Genomic DNA, 26,583 nt, shown 5'->3' with positions numbered 1-26,583 from the left:
TTCTCAGATTCCTCCATACAAGATGGGGTTTGTTCCAGTCACTTCTCATTCACTTTAGGTGCCCATCAGCAAACAAGTTGTACATAAGAGCAGCATCTCCAAGGAGCAGCAGTGGTGGCTTCTAAGAGCTGCCCCATCCTTGCTCTGCAATGTCAGCATGTAAGCAAGAGTACACAGGGCAGTCCAAAAGTAATCAGGGCTTTGAAGCTTTACTAAATGGAAGGAAAAAAGCACACTGGGTGGAAAGCAGACTCTTATGAAAATACTTTAATGATGATACAGTCCCACTGTCCTCAGATATAGGACGCTGAAGAAGGAGCTGAGCAAAGGATTGTTAACTAAGGCAGTAAGATTGTCTTAGTTTATTGCACAGGAGCTTTCAAAGTTCATTACAAACCATTATGCACAGTGAACCACAGGGCACCAGTCCTGCCTCAACTACATCATTTCGTTGATTGTCAGTGACAGGTTCTATCCATATCTTCAGAATTCATCTCTCTTTTTCCTCGCAGGTCACTTTTTATGTTGACATTACTTTAAATAATTAGTTACAACAACCAAACAAAATCATAACTGCATCATACTTGACTATTAGGAGATTATTTTTGGTCCCTGCACGATGTAATATCTTATATCACATAAAAAAAAAAAAAGGCTAAAACCATTTCAATGATATCAAGTACATTGCAAATTCATTTAAAAATAAATAAGGCAGTTGCAGCTACATGATCTACTGTCAAGAAATGTGTAATTGCTAAGTATTTTTAGCTGAGTTTGCTCTGTAAGGCACAACACCAGTGCAAGTCTGGTGGAGGTTTACTCTGTCCGAAGCTCCTGGAGCTGCTGGGATGGGGCTGCCCAAGGCAAAGCGTGCCAACAAGAGGTCTCAGGAGCTCTGCACCTCGCCCCAGGAGCCTGGTACACAGTAAACACTAAAGAATACTTCCAGTGGTTCCGAAGCCAATCACTGTGCTTAGAGTACCATGCAGCCCATGCTCTCAAGGGCTGGTCTCGTCTTCCGCATTTCTTCATCACAGCTTCGTTATGCCAGTTAACACCAATTATAAGAAAACGGTGCATTCTCTGATTAGTAAATGTGAGCTGTTAGACAATAACTGGCCTCTCGCTGTAACAGAGCTGTGGGAGACTAGCCTCTTGAATCACCTGCTTAGCACTAAGAGCAGAAAACAATGCGCTCCTGCCTTTGCATATTTAAATGCAATGCCTGAGAGCACCCGAGCACCTGCACCCCCAGCATCTAAACACAATCAGGGCTTGTTTCCCTGCACACCCACCACCAAGAGCAGTTTGGAGGCACTGCTGGAAGATCCCTGGCCCTGAAATCAGATCCAAATGCGTCATTCCCCCTTCCTTCGCAAGGCAGTGGTGCACCTTTGGCTGGGGGCTGCAGGCCGAGCAGGAAGCACTGGCTCGCACACAGGGCCGGGGAAGGCACGGAGACCCCGGGATAGCACCTTTGTGCCAGTCCACCGCAGTTCAGGGCGGGGGGGTGTCCATTGGTATCATCGTTAAGGCAATCACGTCGTCCCTCGATTGGAAGCGTCGCTCCTCATCACACATGCAGTCCCATAGGCCTCCGCTCGCCGCTGGCTGCACGCCGTGTACGGGGCTGCCCCGAGGCTGTGTCCCCCGCGCGGGGGCGAGGAGCGAGGCCAGCCCCCGGGGCTGCTCTCCCCCCGGGGCTACTCGCCCTCAGGGGCGGCGCGGCCGGGCTCTGCTCCGTCGAAGACCTCGGGGCCGTCGGCCAGCAGCGAGGCGCGCACCTTCCGCCGCTCCTTGAAGCGGCCCGAGTGCGAGACGCGGAGGCTTCGTCGGGCCGCACCGCCCGGCCCCGGGGGCTCCCCGCTGCCCAGCGCGGGGGGCGGCTCCTCCGGGGAGCCGGGGCCGGGGGGCGCGGCGGGTGGCTCGGCGGGGGGCGGCGGGGCGGCCGCGGCTTCTTTGTGCTTCTTCTTGCCGGTCAGCGACTTCCACCAGTGCCCCGCCGAGCTGCTGCCCTTCACGGCGGCGGGGGCGGCGGCGGTGGCCGCGGCGCTGTCCGCCATCGCGACGCGAGGGCTTCTGCGGGAGAGAGGGGCGGCCGTCAGAGCGGGAGGGCTGAGGACGAACGGACAGCGAGCACCGAGTCGAGCGCAGGTGGGCAGGGGACCGGCAGCGGAGAGGCGGAGCGGAGCGATGCCTTGGAGGGGCTCTCCTTCCCACCCTCCATCCACTGACCTGAGGAATGCTCTTCTCCTCCCGCCGCTACGCGTCCATGGCCGGTGAGTCTGGAGCTACGGCGTTGTGGCTCGGCGCGGCGCGGCTCGGCCCGGAGGTGGGCGGGCGGGCGGGCGGCAGGTGTGGGCGGGGCAGCGGCCCCGGGAGGCGGCGGGAGCCGCGCACCTGCCTCGAGCTCCGGCCCGGCCCGAGCTGCCGCGGGGGTCTCTGGCTGCGGGTCCGGAGGGGCGCAGTTGTCCCGCCGTGCAGAAGGTGGGCGACTCACCGCTTTGGGACGGGGTTGGTGGCACAGCTGAAGCGAAAGGGCAAGAAGGAGAGGGCACTGCGGAGCGGTTCTCGGGTAAGGCAGCACCGCAAGTGTGTAATGAAATACAGGGCTGCAGGTGCGGTGTTGGCAGGGCTGAGGCTGTAACACGTCCAGAGGAACCCGGTGTGCATTTTGTTTGTGCACGTGATAGCTGTGTGCAGATGAGCGCTTTGTAGGCTTCTCTTTAGTTGGGCATCTTTAAAAAGTGAGTGCAGTAGCTGTAATGCTGAGAAAAGAAAAGCAGTGCAATGTGGTATTTATGCTTATTATATTTATGTGGGACTTTGAATTGTTGTGTGATGCTGGCCACAGAAATATAGAATCATTAAAGTTGGAAAAGACCATCAAGAACATCAAGTCTGGCCATCACCACTGTGCGATTGACCACGTCCCTCAGTGCTGCACCTGCACACTCTTGAACACCTCCAGGGGCAGTGAATCCACCCTGGGCAGCCTGTGCCACTGCATCACCACTTCTTCTGAGAAGAAATTTTCCTAATACCCAACCCGAACCTCCCCTGGTGCAACTTAAGGTCATTCCCTCTTGTCCTATCACTGTTACCAGGGAGAAGAGGCTGACTCCCACCTCACCTCAACCTCCTTTCAGGCAGTTGTAGAGAGTGATGCAGTCTCCCCTGACCTCCTCTTCTGCAGACTAAACAATCCCAATTCCCTCAGCTGCTTCTCATAAGGCCTCTGCTCCAGATCCCTCATCAGCTTTGTTGCCCTTCTCTGGACACTTCGAGGGCCCGGGTGTCATTCTTGTAGTGTGGGGTCCAAAACTGAACACAGTACCTTTTTTTCATTCAGCCAGAAAGGAGAAAAAGATTTGCCATGTGTTAAACTCAGTGATTAGTCCTTTGGAGAATTATGATATGTAAAATTCATGTGATTCCTAGCATCTCTCTGGTCCGCCACCCTCTGTGTTACTCACAGCTGTTTATGGAGCAGTTTGTGAAGCAGTGACCTTTCAGTCTTCTCTTCTCTGCAGCCCAACCTCTGCCACTGCCTGGCCCGCAATAATGAGACATCAAGACTGGAGAATGCAAGTGATCGCACAAAGAGATAGGGTGTGCGCTTATACTGCTCTGTAAACTGCTCTCTTCAAATACAAAGGGTTTGGGACTGGGAAATGTGTGTGTACATACACACTTGAAAGCACTCTGTCATACAGAAAAAAAAGAAATTAGGCATAAACCAGTAACTTCTACCAAGAAGTGAATTGCATCCTCACAAGTAAACAACTCTCATTTTCTGAGATTTATAGCATCAGAGCATTGGGCTCTGAAATCACAGGATCCAGTTTCCTGCGATGAGTATGACCCATTGCTATGCTATGTGTTTGTATCTGTGGAGAAAGAACACAAGCATTTCTCCTCCCCTTGTGTTTTCAGAAGTGTCAGGGGTAAGTGAAGTTTATGCAGTTATTAACCATCCTTTTCACAGAGCGTTACAGGTTGACATTTAAAGTTTCCAACCTGGCTGTAGACTTATACAAAACATTACTGACATTACGTTTTTGTTTTGATTACCATAGGCCTGATCTCTCAGCTGACTTAACAAAAAATTCATCAGTCTTCTATGAACCTTGCAATGAAGGACATTTGTCCTTTTTGGTACATTATTGTTCAGCAAGGTCTCCTGAAAGGCGACAAGCCATTGGGAAAGCTTTGTAAGAGTTGGTGTGTATGGGTGCTCAGTGCCTGAAAGTCACTTCTACAGACAGCCATAGTGCAGTTGAGGTTGTCACTGAGGTTGGTGTTTATGCAAAAACAGCCCTGACAGTGAAAAATGTTTGCTCTGCCCCTTACTGCATCAGTACTTGTTGCATTACTTCAGCATGCATATATTTATCAAACTGATATAAAAAGAAAACAAAGCAGTTGAACATTCTATCAATACTTAGGAGTTTGATTGTAGTTTTGTACTATGACCATTGAGGTTAAATTGTGTTCTTTTTTGCAGGAAAGGAGGATAATAGCTAATGTGATTCTGTAGTCTCAGCTAGGGTATATGTGTAGGATTATAGCAGACACCACAGTATGTTGCTAAAGGAAACTCTAGGATCTATTCTTCTATGCTTTAACATGCTCCTTTTGAGTACAATTGGACCATACTGATATCAGTATGTCAGCCTGCTAATTATGGTTAATTGTAACCAAGGTATAGAAAAAGACCACAAGAAGACATGGACGTACATGGTAGTGATGGGTCTACTGGTTGGACCAGATGATCTTAGAGGTCTTTTCCAACCTTTATTATTCTATGATTCTATGATAAAAGTTGGCTCCCATCTACATCAGGATGTCTGCTCTGAAGAAGTCAGCAATGTTGTCAGTTTTTTAAGCTTTAGATTTCCAAGTGCTGGCAGCATTTCAAACCTTTGCTATAACCACAGTGAAGGACTCCAGCTGTTTTGTAGCAGGGAACATTTTCCCTCCTAACACCAGATTGCTGGTTAATACTGTGGGACTGCAGCATCCTGTAAAGAATCAAGCATTTCACACCCAGCCTATGACTGTCTTGACAAAAAAACCTATAAGAGACGGAGAGTGAATTTGAAATCTGTGACTCCTGAATTGGTCTTAGTGCTAATGGTGACTCCCTTGTTTGATTTTGCCCTAATGTCATTTAATACTGACTGCTCAGGCATGGTTTGGAGACTGTAAGAGCAAAGGTTTACTTTCTCTACGCAGAACAGACAAAACAACATCAATTTGTCTCCCTCCACAGTCCTCCAGCATTACTGCAACAGGTTGTGTGTCCTCAACAGGACAGTGTACAACACTCCTCATGCTGCAGTCTAGGACATGCACTGAACAACCTCAGCTCAGGGACTGAATATACCAGTTTGATGGGCTGCAATATGGTGCCTTTCAGGCACTAAATGACAATTTTTGATTCAGTGTCTCTAGAAGAATTAAGTACTTTCAAAGGCCACAGTGACACTTTGGACCCTAAGGGGACCTCAGTTAAGACCTGTGTAAAGTGGACAGGGAAAGTCTGTGCTGCTTGGCTTGGGAGAAGTCCTTAGCGTGTTTTATTGAGTGACACAGATGTAGTTTTAAATTTCCTAATCTCACCTCCAGCAATATCCTGGACAGTATCCTTACATGAGCCCCAGTGATAGCTTTATGAAGGGAGCTAGCCATGTAGATGAACCAAGAATATTAGCTTGTGTTAATGCTAGTGACCTCCGTCATTCAGTGGAGAATTCAACTTCATGAATAAATTCAACTCAGAGCACAACAGATTCTGAAACTTCATCCTAACAATTCCCATGCCTAAAATGAAGGGCCAAAGCTTCAGGAAAACAGACCATAAAGCACTAATGCCTGTCAACACAGTGAGACAATAGAGACGTTACTCCACATATATTGGCATTAACTCTGATTCTCTTCTTAGGCTTCAGATTTCCTAAGTTTAATGTTAATTCCTACCTCAGTTGAAACTGTTAGACTTGTGTCTACAACACTCTTGCTCTCTTCTCTCTAGTCCCCCAGTAGCTGTCCCTTACTGACATCAGCCCTGTTCCTAATACTGAGATCTGCGCAGCATCCAGTAACAAAACAATTTCCTCAGTATTGGATTCCTAACCTAACCCTAACCTCAGCTCCTTGTTGTAAATACCTGTGTACCCTAGGCTTCCTTCTTATGTTCTTGGGCAGCAGCACATAGTAAATTGGACCTTCGTGCACATTGCTCATACACATACCTGCCTGAGAGTAGAACAGAAAATAAGGTATCTTCAAATACTGTCAGCAGCAATTAGCATTCTTCAGGATCCATAGCTCTTAACCCTAAATTTAACCTTAGTTCTCATTCTGACCTTCTTATTAATATTGACAAACAGCTGATACTTTTGGGAAAAGCGACAACACTGACTCCTTGTCAGGCCCAATAGGACCACACATGGAATGCAGCTTCCAGCATCCTGAGGTAAGCTTGGTTCACAACACTCCCATAAGTAACATAAACAGAACCCTGACAGGTTCTTCACTTATACCTTCTTGCTTATTTCTATTGCAGCTTATAAGATACAGGATCCAGTGGACACATTCTACCTAACTGTAATCTTTACACCACCCTGCAGTAATTCAGGTCCTTCAGGCTGGATTATTTGAACTATGGATCCCAGGTTTAGTCAAAGCATCAGCATAATTACAACCAGAAGACCATGCCTTCAGGGAAAGAGTGTAAGGTGTGGGCCTAGTAAGATCCACTGATGTCATAAATACTCAGGCCCTACAGCACTCAGCAATAACCACCATTTCTTAAGGTTTAAATTTCTGAATTTTGACCATGATTTTTGCTTTAATCAAGGAATTAATCTCTACTAGTTAAAGAACATAAGATGTACTGATGCTTTTACTCTTCTTATCTCAACGAGATAAGCATCTCTTCATTGCCTTTAGATAGCCTGGGAAGATAGAGCAACATAATTTTGCTTTGAGGATCCAGTTAGATGGCATTCTTCTTGTGTAAGTGTGAATTACCTTCCTGCTCAGTTTTCATTGGTTCCTGGCTATTGGCAGTGGGGTCTGTCTGTTGGCACTCAAATCTTCTCCCTCCCTTTTCTGCAGACCTTGAGTCTGTACTGTCAATAAGGAAATATGATGGACAGGTTCTGTCCTGCAGGAGCTAAGCTGTGTGTGGGAGCAGCTGGGGGTTCCACTGCTGTGGCTGTGGGCTGTCTTCTCCTCAAGGTGTGATGGGAGATGGGAGAGCAGCAGTCAAGGTGGGCTCAGGCAGTGTCCTCTCTGCAGACGTGTGAGCTCTGGTGGTGTCCTGTGCCAACAAGGTTAGGCAGCTCCCAGTGTCCTAGGGCCTGTACAGACCTGCAGTGTGTGTGTTTGAGCTTATCACAGAAAGCATGATTTCTCCACATGCTCTGCAAACTGCTTGCAGTACCTATGCTCACTTTCACCTCTTGCATGCAATGGGACTTTAAGCTTTCCTTCAACCTAGCTGATTATTACCACAGGCACCTCTCTGAGGGTTTTGCAAGATACTCACAGATCGGTCTAAAATTTGGCAGTCACACACTGCTCAGGTCTCTCCTCAAGCAGCTCATCTCAGAAGAGATCCCAAACCTGATATAGCCCTTCCCAGTGTCTTAGGTCAAGTGTCTGCAGATCTGCCTCCTCATCTGTGTGTTTTCAGGCTACTGCATGCACAAGAAACTGCAGTCTTACTTTTTCTTAGAAATAAAATTATATCACCTGTTCTGTAGCTTAAACTGGCATCAGCATACAGAGCAGTGGAGTTGAGAGCAAAGCTTCCTTTGTAACTTCACTTGTAAATTTTCCCATAGAAACTGTAGGCTCTTTGTTTCTTTTTTTGCAAATTATTCCTCAGTAACTTTTGAATCTTTTGTCCAATTTCAGTGATATTTGACAGTGGGAGAAAGAATTAAGTTTCGTGACAACTGATGTCTGAATAGAAGAGCCCACATTAGAGCCCCAGACCCAGCATCTTGGCTAAAGAGACCCCTGGGCAGCTCCCCATCCAGCTCTGCACTCAGTTTGGAGGGAGGCACAGCATGTGCTGCCTCTTGTCCAGCATGGGATGGGCCAGCTGTGCAACAGGGGACTCCAGGGACGGAGGTGAGGAAACCAACTGGTGTGGCCATAAGGGGAAAGGCACAGCTCTGCAGTGTGTGGGACACAAGCTGTAAATACCAGACTGCACTGTTCTCATGAAACATTTCCTTAAGTTTTCCCGTGAGATTCAAAATATTTAAACCAGACAGCTTTGAGTCTCACAATGATTCTGCCACAAAGAAGAGACTTCAGCAGTTCCACAAAACTGATGAAAGTAACTCCCTTATAAATCATTAACTCCAAGCAATGTTTTATTAGCACAACTAAGACATTTCTGCTGTATGGGAGGTGAGTCATCTCAGTGAGATATGTGCAGCAACCAGCTTGGTTGGGGTGTAGGGCAGCTTGCACCCTGCCAGGAGATGGGGCTTGCTGACTGGAGACGGCTGCCCTTGCAGCAGTCCACCAAAGTCCTTCTCAAGGACCTGGAGAAGAATGAGGCTCTGACACTGGGCCGTGCTCAGGTGGCTTGCCTGATTCCCAGGCCATGTATCTGTGTCCTGTGTTAGGTGAAGGGAGCCTACTATCTTCACAGCAAGCTTTCAAAGACACTTGCCCCATGTTAGCCGAGTAAACATGGACAGTTCATTGGCTCTTTGGGCTTTGAGGTGCAGAACTGTATTCAGCACTCCACTGAATGTCTGAGAAACTCCTGTCCCTCTAGAGATGCTATTGCTTGGGTATTTCTGAACATACTGCTTGAATCCTTAGGCTGGGACATGTGTTAAAGATCCCAAACTATCAGACATGCAAAGACTACCAGTTTGCCAATGGTAGAGGGGAAGGAAGGAACAGAAACTGCCTGTCTTCCCACAAGAGTAAGAATAATGGCACTAGAATGCTGTTTCTGCCTTTACAAAATAACACACTACTGAACAGGCTAGAAGAAATAAAGAAAATAATTGCTAGGCAAATGTCTACATTCAAGGGAGTAGAAAACTGCTATGATGACATTGGTTTTTGAAAAGCATTAAGATGGATTGAATTGGTATTTTTGATTCTATGCTTGCTAGAAGTTTTACACAGAGGTGCTTTGGAGTGATTGCAGTAAATCATAGTGGCTTGGTTGCATGGGCTTCTAAGCACCCATCTGAAACTGCTTGCCTCAGTTAAGCTCTTCTGCATTTTCCAAGTGTTTTCCAGCCATGCCAAGACAGTAGTTAGTAAGTGATTGATTTTCATTTGGCAGTTTGCCATGTAGTCAGTGACAGACACCAGAACTCTTTAACACATTTAATGGGATTTTCCTTCCATTTACACTATCATAAATTACAAAGCATATTTCACTTCACAAAATAAAACCATTTCCAGATCATTTTTATGACAGTATTAAGTAGTACATAACCTACAACAAATAGTCCTGTACAAGTCAGGAGGATCTATGGAAGTATTGGGAACTCAGACTATTTAGCATTTGCTCTGCAATCTGGGTTAATCTATCTAGCCCTTAGTTATTTCTCTAGAAGACAACAAATTTACAGTAATACCCTCCACTTTCCTTCATTATCATAGTTACATGTATTTTTTTTCAATTTGAATAGAAACATGTGCTCCCTGAAATAATTCAGGAAACTGAGTTACCCACTATATCATACAAACAATCAAGATGAGGGATTATTATATTTTCTTTTGTACTGAAAATTGAGTTTGGTAGTAAAGTATGCTGATTTTTTCTATACTTGCAGAAACATCTCATGCTGAGAAACAGTTTTAACATTAGGGATAAGTTACAGTTAGACTATGAACTCTGTAGTCAATGTTTGTGAAGGGAGAAAAATATTAAAATTTGGTAATAATTAAAATTACCAACTTCCACATTTCCATATTCTTGTGTTTTTTTGTCCTCTTTTTAAAAAAACAAAAACAACAAACCATCTGGAACACATTCAAGAGAAATAACCTACATTTTCAGCAGATTTACTTTACATTTATAAATACAGAAACATGACAAAACATAGCTTGATTTTTACAGAAAAACCAAATCCTTCATATTTAACGCAAAAAAGTGCTAACTTTTCAACAAGGCCAGAAAATATCCAGTGTCCCAGCATCACTTAACTTACATATTAATGAAATAATAATTAAGAAAATATCTGGCAAGTGAAACTGATACTACCACCAGGACTTTTGGAAATTCTCAATATCATATTTAATATGGGATTAGAAAAAAAACAAAAATGAGAAAATACTGTATGTTTTGAGAAATACAAAATGGTTAAAAGTGTACTATACAGTCTTGGAATGCTAATGCCTAAATACAAAGAAACCTAAGGAAAGTTGGAATACACACAAGAAAAAGAAGATTCTCCTTTAAAACGTTTGCCATGAAAGAGGTATGTCAAGATAATACTGCAATCGTGGTAGTTGTTTTCAATATATCATAGCAAAAATGCAGGAAAGAATTATGTGGAAAACAATCAATGCACCGCATTGAGTTGTAGTTTGCTAAAATAAAATGCCATTCTTTCAGCTAGATAAAGTAAAAATATCTTTATAATATAAGTTTTGTTTCACAATTGACATATATAATTATGTCTTATGGAGAGGGAAATGTATAGCTGTATACAAATAACGCTGATTAAGTACCTTTTTGCTTCTCTAGCCATATTAAAATACGTTTTGTGTTTCTTAATAAGTTAACAATAAAATTGCTTGCAGCTTCTCAAAACAAATATACACCCGAGGCAAGGCAAAAGATACAAGGTGAGAGGATTTTTTCTGACCTTTTTTCCCCCTTCTACAAAGAGGCATATGTCTATGAGACACAGGCTTTCCCTAACATTTTGGCATCCATCTGCAGCTTTGCAGAAATTGAAGTGCAGCCAAGGAACTTTTCCTTTATTTAAAAAAAAAAAATTAAAGAAATGCCGTTTTCCCTTCAAACTAATCATTTTAAAACAAGTGGTTTTGAAGATGTGCCCATGTTTGTCTAAAAGAGAACATCTTCATTTTCTATTAAGATTTGCACAATTAGCTTCTGGTACCGCATGTCATTCAGAGTAGCCAAGGTACTGTCCTCTGGAGGTCTCATTAAAGTTGGCCCAAACACTATTCCCAGGTTTTCAGCATTCATAAAATTCTCCTTTTCATGCAAAGTAACCCTAAAATAGAAAAGAAAATTAAGTAATTGTTTACTTCCCTGAAGAAAAATACATATTGCATCTTAAACTTCAGCCTTGTTTCACACCAAGCATTGCCCGATAATGGTATTTTTGTCATATTATGAGAGTTTTCACTCAATATAGCACCAATTTCCACAGTAACTATTTCCATTGCAACTACGATGCAATTATGGCTGGGCTGTGTATTTCAGAGCCTTTAAAAACTCCTTCTGCAACTCTTCAGTGATTATTCCATTATTATATTCTTTAAGGTATAAGAATTGGTGGAAACTGCTCTTTTGAGAAGCATAATCATGGTAGAAAATATCACAGATGGAGCAGTTCCCCACTCTACAGTAATTACAGCTCTGTGTGTTGTGCTTGGTGTGTGTCATGCTGAGTATGGTCAGCACTTGGGACCACTGCTGGACGTTGTAATTCCCAACTGGATTGCAGCTGGGCAGTGGATGCCTCCTGGGGAGCACAGAGGCTGAATCCAGAAGAGACATTCTGGCCTTCTCATTCACAAGGTCCATACAAGATCAGGTTTTCCGTCTACCACCATCCCTCTGCAAAGAGTGACTGTCACTGAAAAACACTGTTTCTCTTTGCTTTCAGATTAGAAATCCACTAGTGTTCCTACTCATAGATGCATCACCACATTCTAACAGATAGGTTAGCTGACCTTTGCAAGGAGAAAAGGCAAACCAAGTCTGCTTAGCTCCCAGCCCACACTGTGCAAGTATATGCCCAACACTACTTTCCACCTGTGCCTGTGTGCAACGGGGATGTTGAACAGCTGTGCTATAACACATACATCTCGCTATACATCTCACTAGCACATCTGTGCAGGTATATGGAGCTTGTTGCCAGCAAGGCCTGGGACGAGCACAGAGGAGATTCAGCTGCTTCAATGTGGATGGAGCTATATGTGTTTCAGCACAGGGGGGACTGCTCATTCTACTCTATTTCCTCCAATTCTGAGTAAAATGTTACCAGAAAGAACATTCCAATTTGATTGAGGATAGCAATTAATTAATTGGCTGACAAACTCATTTTTCATTACTGACATGGCCTTCTTAAAAGCTGGCATGGTTCATCCTGAACCATATTCATCCTGAACCACCGTCCAGGCAAATGTGCTACAAGGATGGGTGTTTACACATCTCACCTCTGCAGAATCCCTAGGAGATCTTGCATGCCCAGGTAATGTCTCATCAAAAGAAAAAATTACTCTGTGTGATGACCTGAGCCAATGAAGAAAAGTCTCTGCATAATGGGAACCTGATTAAACATGAAATGCACTTCACACAAGCTCTCTGATGTGATTTTATCTTAGTTGAGGTCTTTTAATTTTGGTATTAGTAGTGCAGAATATGCAGATGAAAATCAGAAAATTCTCCAAAGGCAAGTAGTTTTACTTCTCCCTTACCCCTTTTCTGTCATGTCCAAGTAGCATCACTGACTTTAACCAGAGAAAAGGGTTATATATTCTTAAATATATTCAGGCAGTATATTCTTAAAGTGAGCCTGCTTTGAGATGATTGTGTCAGTCTCTACTCAGCTTGCTTTTAAGCGCTTGCAAACAAGACTTTCTGAGGCATGCAAATGCCCAAAGTAGCTAAGTGGTTTTAGCATAATTTTGAAGAACGTTTTTGCTTGAAATTAGTGAGAGTGAGGCATCCTGTCCCTTTGTGTTTTAAAATGAAGGAGATATGAAATACTTGGAGAGAGCCCATAACTGCTTCTACTAGTAGTATAAAATAGGCGCAACATGATTCGTGGCTTAAAGATGAAGAGAGCAAACAACCAGTGAGAGACAGCTCCTTCCTTTTAGGACAGAGGACAGAGTGAGAGGTAAGGGGATCACTTGCCACAGAACATCTAACACTTCTCTAAAGTACCTACCATTCTGGTATTTTTTCAGATATAATCTGCCTTAAAGAAATATGTCAAATCTCAATTAACTCTTCAAAGGCTTGCAATGATTTGCCAGCAGAAGGATCTACACTATATATATATGTAGTTTATAGACATTTGTGCAAACAAAGCTTGTCTGTTTGTTTGTAATGTTGCTGCTGTAGTGGTAGTGCCGATATGGAAGCCTTATTGATATTTTCTGTAATACTGGTTTTTCAATGGAGAAAATTGTTATGCTTTTCAAGAATTATCCTGCATGTCAATTAACTCACTTTTTGAGATGAATCATTAGGTATCTAAGTGTCTCATAGTGAGCAGCAGGGAGTAACATCAACACTTCATGTATTGCTTCTAGTCGTTCATCAGGATTGGAGATTTCTGTAAAACACCAAACAGATTAATGTTAATAGAGCCTTTCATTTGTAAACAGTGATAATTCAGGAAGCTAAGTCGTCATTATGGAGTCCTTCACAAGCCACTGATTGTGCTTGCAGGGATAAATACCAAACTCATAAACAAGGAGCAAGAAGCAACTTCTCAAAAGAATGGCTTTACAAAGAAATCAGCAACAAAAACCACCCTGTACTCATAAAATCATAGAATCTTAGAATGGCCTGCGTTGAAAAGGACCATAATGATCATCTAGTTTCAACCCCCCTGCTGTGTGCACCAGACCAGGCTGCCTAGAGCCACATCCAGCCTGGCCTTGAATGCCTCCAGGGATGGGGCATCCACAACCTCCTTGGGCAACCTGCCCCAGCATGACATTACCTTCTCGACAGTCTGTAGCTCTAGCTACAGGTACAGTAGGTAGTAGGTACAGTACCTGAGCTTCATTAAATTCTTCATAATACACTGTCCGGAACTGACTCTTTAAATCTCACATAAGATTAATTCAATTAGCCATCCAAAACAGATGGGTGTGTGGATATTTGCTTCAGAGACTGCTCTTGAGTATACTAGACTGTGCTGAAGTTTAGGTAGAGAGACTGAAGTGACATGGAATTACAAAACAAGGTGAGACTGCTGAACACATTTTAAATACGTTGGAATAAGTGATGTGAGAATGTCAGTGCTCGCTTAAGACTGGCAGTCCCTCTAAAAATCTGATTGGTTTTTACATGTATTTTACATGAAAAATATGGAGTGAGTCAGATTTGTATCTGTTGCATGACTTTTCATACAAATGGTATCAGGAACATGATATTGTAGAAAATTAAGAATCTTTATGCCCTGCTTTTGAAAGATCACTGTATTTCACGATAGGATCTGCTTCCTCTGAGTATGTGATTTATGAGTTATAAAATAATTTTAAGTATAAAATAATTATAAAATAATTTCTCTGCCTAAGGAGGAAGAGAAGAGCGCAAAAGCTGCCTGTGGCTGCAAGGGCAGTGCAAGTTTGGATGACCAGAAGGTGAACCCAGCATGGTGACACAGACCTCTTGCTTACAAATAGACTGCCATTTCAAAATCACTAAGGATACTTTTTAAAGAAGAAAGTGTGCTACCTCTTAGGTACTACAGATCTCTACATTCTTTGCTAAGGAGTATTTTTATACTCTGAATTTATTATGGTTTTTTGTTGTTGTTTTTTGTTTTACTTGCATGATGTTCCTTTTACAATAACAATCAGGCAAAACTTCCATTTAAGAGAAATATATGGCTGAGAAATACCCTTCTCCAATCTGTGGTCTGTCTTTACTGTGAACAGTGCTATGGGTGGGAAATTGAAGAACAGTACAGTAACTGAAGAACAGTACAAATTACTATGCAATACTTACTTGCTGCCTCTATGAACTTGGAATAGGTGTCATAGGTGATCACAGGAATTGGTAAGTCTCTGAAATACAGCTTCAGTGCTCCAGCAATAATGTTTATATCTGGATAAATACTGGCAGAAATATCAGCCTTGTCACCATCTGGAAGAGAAACAAGAAATCTTTTTGGAAAATAGTCTAATTCTGACTGAAGAAAGGCAGGACTTAATTCAGATTTACTGTGCCCAACCTGACAAGAAAAAACAACCTGAAAGCATTTGGAAGGCTTAAATGAGAATATATTGCTACCAACTTTACAGTGGATGAATGAGGAATGGCTGTTTCCATATCACTTAGTAAATAATGTATTAGCTGACATCTTTTGGTGAGGCTGGTGATTGCATGAACAGTGTCTGCAGTGTGTCAACTCGCATAGGATGTTTAATGTTGGATGAAAAAGTCATGTTAATAATGTATTTGTTGAATTTGGCCAATTTATTAAATGTCAAAACTAAGCTATGAACAGCTTGTCTTGCTGTTGTATTTTGTATCTACAGATCAATACATAGAAGTAGAGCCCCCTACTTTTATTTGCATTTAGGGAAACAGAGGCATATAAAAATAGCATAAATTTGCAACATCCCGCAAGAGACAAGCAGCAAAAATTAGAGCACACAACCAAATCTTTTGAGTCCTGCACCAATCCATCTACGCTGATTAGCTAGTCAGAAAGCCTTCTTATTTTCCAGATGCCTTCTAATGTCTTCATATCTGAATTATTTATTTGTTGCAAAGATTTGAATTTAAATAGACATGCTATGGCATTTAGCTACACAATTTATTCCCAAATGTGGATTGCAATTTGTTAAATGAATATGGATAGTTGTAATGGATGAGCAGCTAAATTGTTGAATTATGCAACCCTAATGACATACTTTTTTTTCCTTTTTTTCCCCCCTATATAATGTAACACAGTTATTCAAAATTCCATTGTGGAGCACTTTTTAAAGTGTGAATTTAAAATTTCCATTGCTGCTGGTCAGCCTGTGCCAAGTACATGGCTTGCAATGAGTGAAATTACAAGTAATACCAGCAAAGCTGAATGGATATTATTTTCAAGTTCAAATGTCCATGTCTGTTCTGTCCTACCTAGCACTTTAACATCCTGAGCAATGCAGGTGTCCTCCCTCCCTGGAGGAGATGTGCCTATACCCCTTGCTGGGCTTGGCAGCAGTGGGACAGGACAGGGCAGCAGTCAAGCAGTTGTCTGGATTTAATACCCAACTTCACTTTGGGCTTCTCTGAGATCAGTTAAACTTTTGAGCTCTTTAAAGTGAGGATAACAGCACTTCACTTGCCAGAGGCAGTGAAAATAAAGCCAGCAGCAACTTGGGACCACCAGATGACTGGGGCCATGCAAGACTGTGCCTGCTGGAGCAGTGGAAGGGAGTCTGTTTGTGTCTGCCAGGAGGTGCAAAGCACAAGCTCAGACTGTTAACACTGAGGGGTTGACACAGTGTAAATCCATTGCCTTGCTTGTCTCACAATTGCTGGTGCTTGTAGACATGCCCTGATGTAGACAGATGAGGTGCTGTGTTTGATGCACTGCTTCTAGGATGGTGATAAAGGCTTTCACGGCCGAGTAAAACAGTTTATATTGATTGTAGATGTTTTATAGAAACCTATGGCATTAATCTTGAAGGCATACGTCCTGTCCAATGTATGCACATAATTCTCATTAAGACTAACAGCCCTACATGTTCTCATCAAGAGGAGATTATACGCTTAAGTGTTTAAAACAAGCAGCCTTTCTTGATGCAGCTGAGCAGTCTGAATACATCCATCAGCATTTAATTTAATACAGCATCAATAACCCCTCGGAGAATGTTTACACTGCCCCAATCTTTTGTTTAATCCACACGTTCCAGGCACAGTAGCATTAGTTCTATGAAGTGTTGTGTGGAGGGTTGTATTTAATTGATGGACACTGAGCGCTCAAAATGCTGCACTGAAAACAGATACTTTCAAGGAGACAGCAGCTGCATCTGGACAGATATAGCAAAGCAGAAGGTTGCATCTATTATCCAGGTCACTGGTACACTAAATAGAAGTTACTTATTTAGTACTTTTGAACAGCAGCCCAGCAAACTTTCTTAAAGGGGCGCTTCGGCTTGAGGTACTTCAAACAGCAATGTACTTCAAACACACCTCTGTCCACTTACTGTAGGAAAAAGGCATTAATTCACAAGTAAAACATTTCTCTCTTTACTTCAGAGACAAAAATACATCCATTGGAAACACACTGAAGATTTTGTTTTGAGATTTTTGTTAATAATAATAATATGTCTGTCACAAAATGCCTCCACTTCTGCAGTGGTTACTTAGGGGAAAGTGGAATTTTTCTTTTCCTTCAGTAGACCCTGGATTGTCTTTCTTTTCCTTTCATTTTCAATCATGAAAGGCCTTTTGTTAGGCTACACTTTTCTCTTATTGTCTCCTAATTCCTGCATTTGGATTTTTATTCAGATATGCTTAGAATTCAAAGCGCTACGGGTAAAAAACTGATCCACTGCAGGTAAAGCCGTGACACCTATTTTACAGCAGTTCATCTACAGCAACAAACTGCAGGAAATACATATATTCGGTACAATACTTTCTGCATTACCGCAGCTGTCTTTTTAGCTCTTCAGTACAGGAACTTTCCTCAGATCGCTGCAGTGATACTGCATGTGATCACATATGTTAATACAATCCTTTTTTTAATATTGTATTGCAAGCATCTAGTTTGTTTTATCTTTATAGATCTAATCCTACCTCAAACCTGTCACTCCTTTTTCCTTCTTGCTTTGACTTTCAACAGTTTTTTTTGCATTATGGTTTTTTAAGACAAGAGAAGCCTTTTTCCCTTTATTTTGATGCCACAGTAGTTTATTAGAGAAGGAAATGGAGTAAGTATTACATTCTTAAAGCCTCAGCTATGCCCTCTGAATACTGAATTATATTTCTACCCAAGTTCCTTCTCTCTTAATGTTTCCTTTTTTTCTTGCAGAGCCTTTGCCAAGCTAATGTGCTTCTTGGTAGCTATTTGGAATTTCAGCGTGACAGGTTTTCAGACACACTGGCAAAGGAGTGTGAGGATGAGCTAGGATGCTTCTGAGTACTCATGTAATATTAAACAGCAAAATATTTTTAGCAAGTGTATTGTACCAGCCAGTCATAGAAACAAGTGGAAGGACAAAACGCATTTATGACAATGGCAGCTCTGTGGGTAAAGCGCACAATGGGAGTTTTATGGCTGTTAGAGTGCCACAGCTCAACAATGCTCACAGAGAGCAACTGTTGTTTTACAGCACCAACATTCACAAGGATAAATAAATCCATATTATTCCCTCCACTCTCATCATGAAAAGTGCTGAAATGGAACATTGTCAGTGCCTCAGCAAGCCCAGCCCTCTCTGACAGCAGGAGTATTTACACCACTTACGCTCTAGAAGGCAGCCTTCGTTTAAACAAGATGAGGACCAACTTCTCTCAGTTTTAAAAATAACTGTCACAGCTTTACAGCCAAAATAACATTCTGTGGGATGCCATTCTCTTTTTGAAATATTCAACTTTTCAGTCCTCACTGTAATTCTCTGGCAGCAACAAATCAGTGTCCCTTTTTACAGTGCTGGGACAATCGGTCAGGGGGAGGGCTGACTTCTGTCGATTGTCTGCAAATGGAATAACTGGAGACAGATCCTATGGCCGAGTCAGAGCTTTGTGCCTAATCCTTACATTATTCTGCCTTCTCTCTCCCATGTCTTGATGAAAGAAAGCTGTGAAACCAGAAGGCTTCCTGACATTATTTGAAGTACACATCCTGTGTGTTAAAATAGTAGGAATTCTTTCTTGTTTGTTTTCAAAAGCAGTTATCAAGAGCTGTATCTCTAGAGATGCAACAGCACATCATAGCCCGGGGGTGGCTCAGACATAAAGGAAAGGGGAGACCTCTGCACTCACTGAGTGTGACACTCTGCAACAACAGGCACCATGCAGTACCATTCTTTCAATAAATTGCTCAGCTTCCATTTAAAAAGCTAGCTAAGGTGTTTACCCCTACTTTTATTAGACACTCCTTTCAAAGCCTTGCTTCCAGATGGTTAGAAAGGGACCTCTAAATTGTCAAGCACCTGGCCCTCAGTTCCCTTCCCGCCCAGCTCTGACACCTACTGAAGAGATCTGGGATACGCCATGCCCTTGGGATGTTGCGCTCCTTGCTGCTCAGGCTTTGAGGGTGACACAGGGGAGGAGATGCAGAAGAAAGGCGAGGGTCCCTGTCTCTCTAGGCCTGGATCTGATAGGGAAGTCAGCCCTGAGTTGTCAGGTTGGAAAACTTTTGTCAATGTAACCTTCTGTGAGCTGACAACACCTTCAAGCTGTGCAGCCCACAAGTCAGGAAAAAAATCTATTTTTGTTTTCTTTAGAGCCCTTACTACATGCACCCACACACACACAAAAAAAAAAAAAAAAAAGGAAGAAAAATATATTTCTGCTTTCAATCTCAGTTCAGAGAGAAAAAATTTTCAGAAGCAGAAAGAGAAGTTTTCAGTGTCTTATCTCAGTAATACTGTAGTCATACATTCCCATTGCAATCTTTTGTCCACTGTTCGCTGCTGTTAGCATTACTCATGGCAACACAGCAATCCTCTCTTTCCTTTCTTATGCCTTTTCCCTCAAGAGATTGTCAAAGGAAAATGAAGACGTAGCTTTTTATTAATTTATGCCCAATAGGCTTCCTCACAGTCTGTGTATGCAAACTTAGTCCTTGCTTTCTCCGCTTCTGTGTTTATTCATACTTTTTCCTTTGGAAATCTGACACTGCCAGTGACTTTATTCTTCCTGTTTACAGATGCTGCTTTTTCTAGTAAATCATGCTATATTCCCTGCTGTGGCTCCAATTCTAGTACGTATTGCCACCGCATTATGACAGGGATATCAGCAACAGTAACGGAATATTCTGTAAAACTGAGCTGGCTCTGGTGGTTAGAAGCATTTTCAAATGTATGACAGCTACAGCAGCATGCAAGTCACGCTTAAACACAAATTTCTGGCTACTTTCTTTAGGCCCATCCCTCCTCAGCCTGTGCTTCCCCATTTGGGTTTTGTTCAGGTTGGCACACGTAGAAGAGAGCTAACACACAGAACAGAAGAGTTAGCCAGGCTAGATATAGCCAGACAGGCAGAATGGGAGCTATGTAACCTGTGACCATTTCAGTAATGGCTGCTTAACGCAGCAGGTCTGCAATGTGCACCTTGGTATGATAGCAGACATAGCATTTGGTATCTCTTTCATCCAAATGCTGTCTGATCTATGTGTGTATGTTCAGAACTGCAGCATCCAATACATTTCTTGTATAATTTTTTAAAGAATATTTGCGTTTAGAATGAAAACAATCACTATGGAAATTCCCACTTAAATAGCTGAACTTGTTTGCCAGTGAAGTCTGCATGACACACTTGTCTCCAAAGAAGTATTCAGGCACAGTAAGTGTGCTGTGTGCCATACCCTGAGGGCACCTGTAGACCTTAGCTGCCTCACCTGGAGCCTGCTCCCACACCTCCTGCCCACAGGGACTGCAGACTTCAGCCTCCAGTTCCCACCTGAGCAACTCTTCACCTGTCTCCAGCTGCACCGTGGCCACGCCTGTGCTTGGTCACTCATCTTGCTGATCTGTGCCCCAACCTGCAGGTTGACTGCCTGGCTTGAGCTGGACCTGCCTTGTCTCCATGGATGACTCAGGCTGTGTCTGATCCTGATTACTATCACTGGAGCTGATCCTGATCTTGAATCATGGAGTTACTGCTCAACCATGCTATCAGGAAGGTGCCCAGAGATGGGGCGTGGGGTGAACTTCAGCTGTTCTCCTGTCCCCCACCCTCATCTGTTCCTGGATGAGGTGGTGGGACAGGGCCTGGCTGTGAGGTCCTGACCTACTGAGCCACTGCATGCAATGACTGTGTGCATGACCAGGACCAAAGGAATCAGCCAAATCGATTAATAACAGCTACGAGGGTAATCATGGTTAAGAGGCAGTGTTTCAGTTAATACAATTTTTCAATAAGCTGTACAACTCATCTCTTTCATGCTCCTTTCATCTGCAGCGCAGATGCAGAAATGGCATCACCACAAGCGGTGGTGTGGTGCTTCCTGCAAGGCTGTATTCAGAATGACTGTTCAGTTGCAGTTCCTGCTTCTTGAGCTCATAAACAGATTACCACAGTAGAAAGCAGTGAGTATGCTAAAGATAGGGCCAAGAACTTTTCCCTGGCAAAAGGCATATGCTTGAACTAGGTTGTGCTGCTAGGTTGAGCACTCACCCAATAGCCTGAGCATTTAGTCTTCTCTCTACCATAATTTATTGAGTGTTTAGTTAATCTTTCCAGCTATGAAATACATTTTCTTCTTATGAAAAGTACTGCAAAAAACGGCTGCTTACTCTACTTCTGCTTTTATGCCAATTTCATTACTGTGATACCCATGCAAACACAAAAGAACAGAGAAGTTCTCAACTGGAAACTTTAAACAAAACACTGTACAAAATTTAAAAATGTTCTACCTCGATCAAAGGCCATTTTCACATCTTCAATGTGCTCAGTGAAGCCTGAGACTCTGTAGAGGCCCTCAGACTTCAAACCTGAAACAAAAAGTTCTCGGTTAACTTTGCTTCAATAATCACCAGGTTAAAAAGCCGCAGGCTTAAAAACAACAAAGCAAAAGCAGTGATGGGACTGATAAATACAGCAAAATATTAATTGTGATGTGAAAATCTGGAGCATTTAAGGAAAAATAAAGGCATTTTAAAATAGTTTTTTTTTAACAGGATTAAAAACTTTAAGAACTTATTTTTTCTGATTTTGTAACAATCAGAAGATAACAGTAGATACACAGCAGGTAATGCTGGAAGAAAATCATAGAATGATAGAATCACAGAATCATAGAATGGTCTGGGTTGAAAAGGACCACAATGATCATCTCGTTTCAACCCCCTTGCTATGTGCAGAGTCGCAACCACCAGACCAGGCTGCCCAGAGCCACATCCAGCCTGGCCTTGAATGCCTCCAGGGATGGGGCATCCACAACCTCCTTGGGCAACCTGTTCCAGTGTGTCACCACCCTCTGTATGAAAAACTTCCTCCTAATATCTCACCTAAACCTTCCCTGTCTCAGTTTAAAACCATTCTCCCTTGTCCTATCATTGTCCTATCAAATATTGCACACTGCTAATGGCAGGGTGTTATTGCCATGATTTACACTTTTTATATAGGAGATTTTCCTGTATTATCCATAATTAATGAAGGCTTTCTTTGCTTTTCTCATTTGCTTAGTAATAAATAACAATGAAAATAAGAGACTGCCTTTGCCTTTGAGCACGTTTGTTCCCTGTTTTGCTGTCAACCCACACTTATACAAAGCTTATATATGTGATGCATGCTATTCTCCATGTCACTATATCCTTTCTGCAGTTCTTCCAGCACAACAGACCTGCTTTATGCCCTCCCACCTTTACTCCAAGGTAACATGAAATGAAGGACAGCTCAGCAAAGCAGGCACAACTAACCAAGTACAGTTAGACTGATGTTACTTATTTTAACCTTAGAGCTCCTTGTTCTACCTATGCACAGTGCTAACTTATCTACAAGACCCAACTCACTTTGTTTTGCTAAGAACAAAATCAGTACTGTAAAACAAAAATGACATTCTACAACAATTATGGAAAGATACGTAAAGATGTTGAAAAAAAAAATAATGCATAGCAGATTTTCTGTTAATCAATAAATGTACAAGTAAGTGATTGTATCTCAAATGCAGTGTAGCTGACTGTTGTATCATCTTAGTAAAGCTGTTCTGTCTTACTCCAAGCTATTCTATTTGTCCCTGCAATGATGATATAATCCTGGTAGAGCTTTACAGAGCAGTGCAGGGGATTTACTTGTAAATCTTTCATTCATTTCAGGAGATGATGCGTGGCTTTGAAATCCCTATGGCTAGTATCAGTGTGTTGCTATGCAGATTACTGTGATGCCACGAACTCAACATTATGAGATTTCTGTGCTAAAGCTGTGACTGACAGGGAAATTTGGCTTATTGGGCAGCACAGCACACACAACTGCTATCCAAAACAAAACTACGTGACCCTTCCTGTCTCTTATAGATGTGCTGGGGGAGAGATGCTATTTTTTTCAATCTGGCATGCATCTCTGAGTAGCGAAAACCTGTCTGAAGCTGGATGAGCTGTGGTGGGCTGCTTGAGCCTTGGCATCCATCAGTCAGCAGGTTGGTGTCATGCAAATATTCCGCATCTGAGCAGTTTGCAAGATACTACAAAATGCCACAGTCTGCGACCTCATTTGCCTGAGACATTTCCAGCCATTTGAGCGTTCTTGCCCAGAATGCACTCAACGGTTATTAATAATGGGTTTGATTTAAACTGATTATTCTGAAGCTTGAAGTGTCTCTAGGTATGCTAAAACAAAATGATGAAAAAAGACACATAAACATGAACTTAAAGTTCACTTTAAAGTTCACCCCTTTCAAAAGTGTAACATAATACCTGTTTTGACATGTTTTCAGAAAGCATTTCAGTAAATTGCATTATGAAATGTCATTATTTAATTTTACTAGCTAATGCAAAGCAACATATCACCTATGCTAAAAAAAAAAAAAAAAAGCCCTTCTCAAATCCTGTCCTCATGGTACAAGAGCACACTGCTCTCTTAACGTGTAATTCAAGTCATTGTCATTTTATCACTCCTGCTTCTTTGGAAGCACACAAACCTCTTGCTTCAATCTCTCGGATGCAGGAATCCACCACCATTGGCCTCTGGGTATTGTGGGCTTTCACCAGTGTGGTCAGATCACAGCAGTAGACACGCTTTATCCTCTTGAGGTCGGGCTGACAGTCGTTGGGCACGTACTTGGAGCACTGTTTGTGTACGTTCAACCCACAGTCTGTAAACAAAGTTAGCCAGGTTCACTAATTAATACCATGCTGAGAGGTTTTGTTTAACAATTTATTTCCTTAAAACAACCAAGAGGCATAACTTCCCCATAGAACAGATCAGTTGTTTCCACATTACTCTCTATGACCTTGCTGGCCTCTCAATGTACAACACTGACAGGGCTCAGTGACAGTTCACTGTGCTGCAGAATTACCAAAGACAAAAAGGATGAGCACAGAAATCTCCTATGAAAAACTTCTGCTGGGCAAAGTGAACCCTCGCACTGCTGCTAAAAAGGTGGCAAGAGCTCTCAGTGTTCCTCACCTCTCAGCCTGGTGGGGACAGCCCCTCTCAAGGCTGGGTCAGTTCATTGCTGTGAGTGGGCATGCTTCCTCTCCCCTCCCAAATCCCTGCTGCATAGCATTTTGACTTGCTCTGCTCAACAGTTTCAGCCTCATTGTCACCATCTCACTACTTCCCTGGTGACTAATGTGACCCCTCTGTTCAGTCTATGGGTCAGTTTGAGTGTATAAAATGCCACGAAAGGCATAATGTAAACGAGAGCGATTTGTGTTACAAATTGTTCTTGGTATCTTATTCCAAAATCACCTCTAGGTTGCACTGGTGAGTTTCTATTAACTTAAGGTACTCCTTGATCACCACAAATTGAATTTTTCTAATAGATTCAAGCACTCAGCCAAATGAATTTATAAGCCTCAATAAAGCAAACACCACCGTGAGTTACATTATCTCACAGAAATGCGGTTCAGGTTTAATGCTTTCCCAGTCATGCCTATCACCCAGTGCCTTTTGGATACTTCCAGTGTCATCACTAGCAAGTTGCTTACTGTTTTTTCCTGCTGGCTTACTGCCCAAACTATTCAAAATACAAATGTGTCTCTACTGCTTGAAACACATTTCAGTATTATTCCTCATAAAATATTAATCAAGCAAAATCAGATCATCACTATGAACGCACTGACACATTTAATGGAATTGGTGGGCTCTTCTACATTTCTTCATATTGTTGCTGCATAATGAATTACTGTTGTGTGAAATTCAAGCACATGAGAGCAGCTGCTGTTAGGATCCTCCCTTTCAGTGCTATTCTTGAAGTATGTGAAGTTAAGTCCAAATGCATGTGTCTAAGAGTTAATGCTGGTAATTTAATGAGGGAGAGTATTATGTTTCATACTAGATAAATAAACCTTTTCCTAAGTTCAGTATTTTATATGTGAACAAACACAGCTCTGTGCATGTCAGTTTTTGAACACTTGTATTTAAGATCATATTGGTTTAAAAGCAAACTACTATTCATTTTCCTTTTTCTATACTTTCCATATTCTTTCTGTTACTATTATTCATCTAGAGGAAGAAAAGACATAACAGTAACTTTGCATTCCTGGAAGCTATTTTAATCCTTCAAGCTGCTGTCTAAATTCTATGTTACAATCACCTCCTCTCGACCTGAAAGGCAGAGGTCAGGGCGAGTGTGTTTGGTGCCAGCCTGAGTTCAGGAACTCTCTGGGGTCAGGGCAGAGAGAGTTATGGCAGAACTGTGTTATAGAATGGTTTGGACTGGAAAGGACCTTAAAGATATTCATATTCATATTCATCCGAGACATGGAAGACATTGGAGATCTGTGGAAATAATTTATGAAACCACATTTGCCACACACCAAATACAATTTCACTTGCTGAATCCTAAAGATCGTGATTCAGTGATTTTTGTATTTTTGCAGCATGATTATTTTTCACAAGAGAGCAAATTTAAAGTAATTAAAATGCTATTAAAATGATAATACAGTTATAGAGGCATCAGGAAATGAATCCTTCTGGGAAAATGAAGTCATATTATTTGTTTTCCCTTGAGGTGGGCTATTTAGGGCTTGCAGTAATGCATGGTATTTTTACAGGAAACAGGTGATGGGGTTTTTTGCAGACTTTTCAACAATTGGTGGCAAAAAAGACAAATTATGAAGCCTGGCTGCTGGCTGGCTCTGCTGTTTCCAGAGCTTGTTTCTTAAGATGTAAAAACAGTCAAGTGAAAACTTACTGAAATCATAAGGGCCAATTCTTAATGTATACACCAAACCACGTGCATTCCCAAGGCACTGCTGAATGGATGCCACCTTCAGTAAAGAAGAGCTTATGGATTCCTCCCATTCTAGCCAGTGTGGTAAAACAAACAGGACAAAATGCTGTGTTTGGGCAGTTAGGATTGTTTTTCGAAAAGAAACCACATTAAGACTTTCCTTCCAGAATATCTGTTACGGTAATTGAAAAACCATTTCTGTTAGTTCTTCACACGGAATCATAGAATGGTTTGGGTTGGAAGGGATCTTTAAGATCATCTAGTTCCAACCCCCTTCTATAGGCAGGGACATCTCCCTCTAGACCAAGTTCTTCAAAGCCCCATCCAGCATTCACATCCTTTCTGGGCTTACTGCAGTTTCTCACCACCCTCACAGTAAAGAATTTCTTCCTAATATCTAGTCTAAGTTACCCTCTTACAGTTTAAAGCCATTTCTCCTTGTCCTGTTGCTGCATGCCCTTATAAAAAGCCCCTCCTCAGCTTTCCTGTAGGCCTCCTTCAGGTACTGGAAGGCTGCTATAAGGTTCCCCTGGAGCTTTCTCTTCTCCAGGCTAAAGAGCCCCAGCTCTCTCAGCCTGCC

The 26,583-nt window shown here is 42.3% G+C and overlaps 2 protein-coding genes and 1 long non-coding RNA gene across 5 annotated transcripts in view; 1 reads left to right on the top strand and 2 right to left on the bottom strand.

Moving 5' to 3' along the window:
- Positions 1 to 252: 252 nt before the first annotated feature.
- Positions 253 to 2,063, bottom strand: PRR15 (proline rich 15). The gene has a single exon (XM_085226276.1). The coding sequence runs from the start codon at positions 2,061 to 2,063 to the stop codon at positions 1,704 to 1,706; it is 360 nt and encodes a 119-aa protein (XP_085082402.1). The 3' UTR covers positions 253 to 1,703.
- Positions 2,064 to 2,435: 372 nt separating this feature from the next.
- On the top strand, positions 2,436 to 15,449 carry LOC104911510 (uncharacterized). Of its 2 annotated transcripts, none has more exons than XR_004160141.2 (4): positions 2,436 to 2,575; positions 6,396 to 6,481; positions 7,930 to 8,148; positions 14,518 to 15,449. It is a non-coding gene; the product is annotated as an uncharacterized LOC104911510 (long non-coding RNA). The 2 variants fall into 2 exon arrangements; XR_014883926.1 differs by having other exon boundaries at positions 7,930 to 13,103.
- CHN2 (chimerin 2) overlaps positions 9,364 to 26,583 on the bottom strand; it is a 158,227-nt gene continuing 141,007 nt past the window's right edge. For both annotated transcript variants that reach the window (XM_085226274.1, XM_085226275.1), the window contains 5 exons: positions 23,745 to 23,918; positions 21,526 to 21,603; positions 14,951 to 15,088; positions 13,439 to 13,544; positions 9,364 to 11,246 (listed from right to left, as the gene is read on the bottom strand). In XM_085226274.1, coding sequence (XP_085082400.1) covers positions 11,075 to 11,246; positions 13,439 to 13,544; positions 14,951 to 15,088; positions 21,526 to 21,603; positions 23,745 to 23,918 — 668 coding nt within the window. In that variant the 3' untranslated portion in view covers positions 9,364 to 11,074. The remainder of the gene's footprint in view (positions 11,247 to 13,438; positions 13,545 to 14,950; positions 15,089 to 21,525; positions 21,604 to 23,744; positions 23,919 to 26,583) is intronic.

The sequence above is a fragment of the Meleagris gallopavo genome, chromosome 6 (genome assembly GCF_905368555.1).
Source record: "Meleagris gallopavo chromosome 6, MGAL_WU_HG_1.1, whole genome shotgun sequence".
NCBI classification, from domain to species: Eukaryota; Metazoa; Chordata; class Aves; order Galliformes; family Phasianidae; genus Meleagris; species Meleagris gallopavo.
The sequence above is the reverse complement of the archived record's forward strand: the minus strand, read 5'-3'. Positions and strand labels throughout refer to the sequence as shown.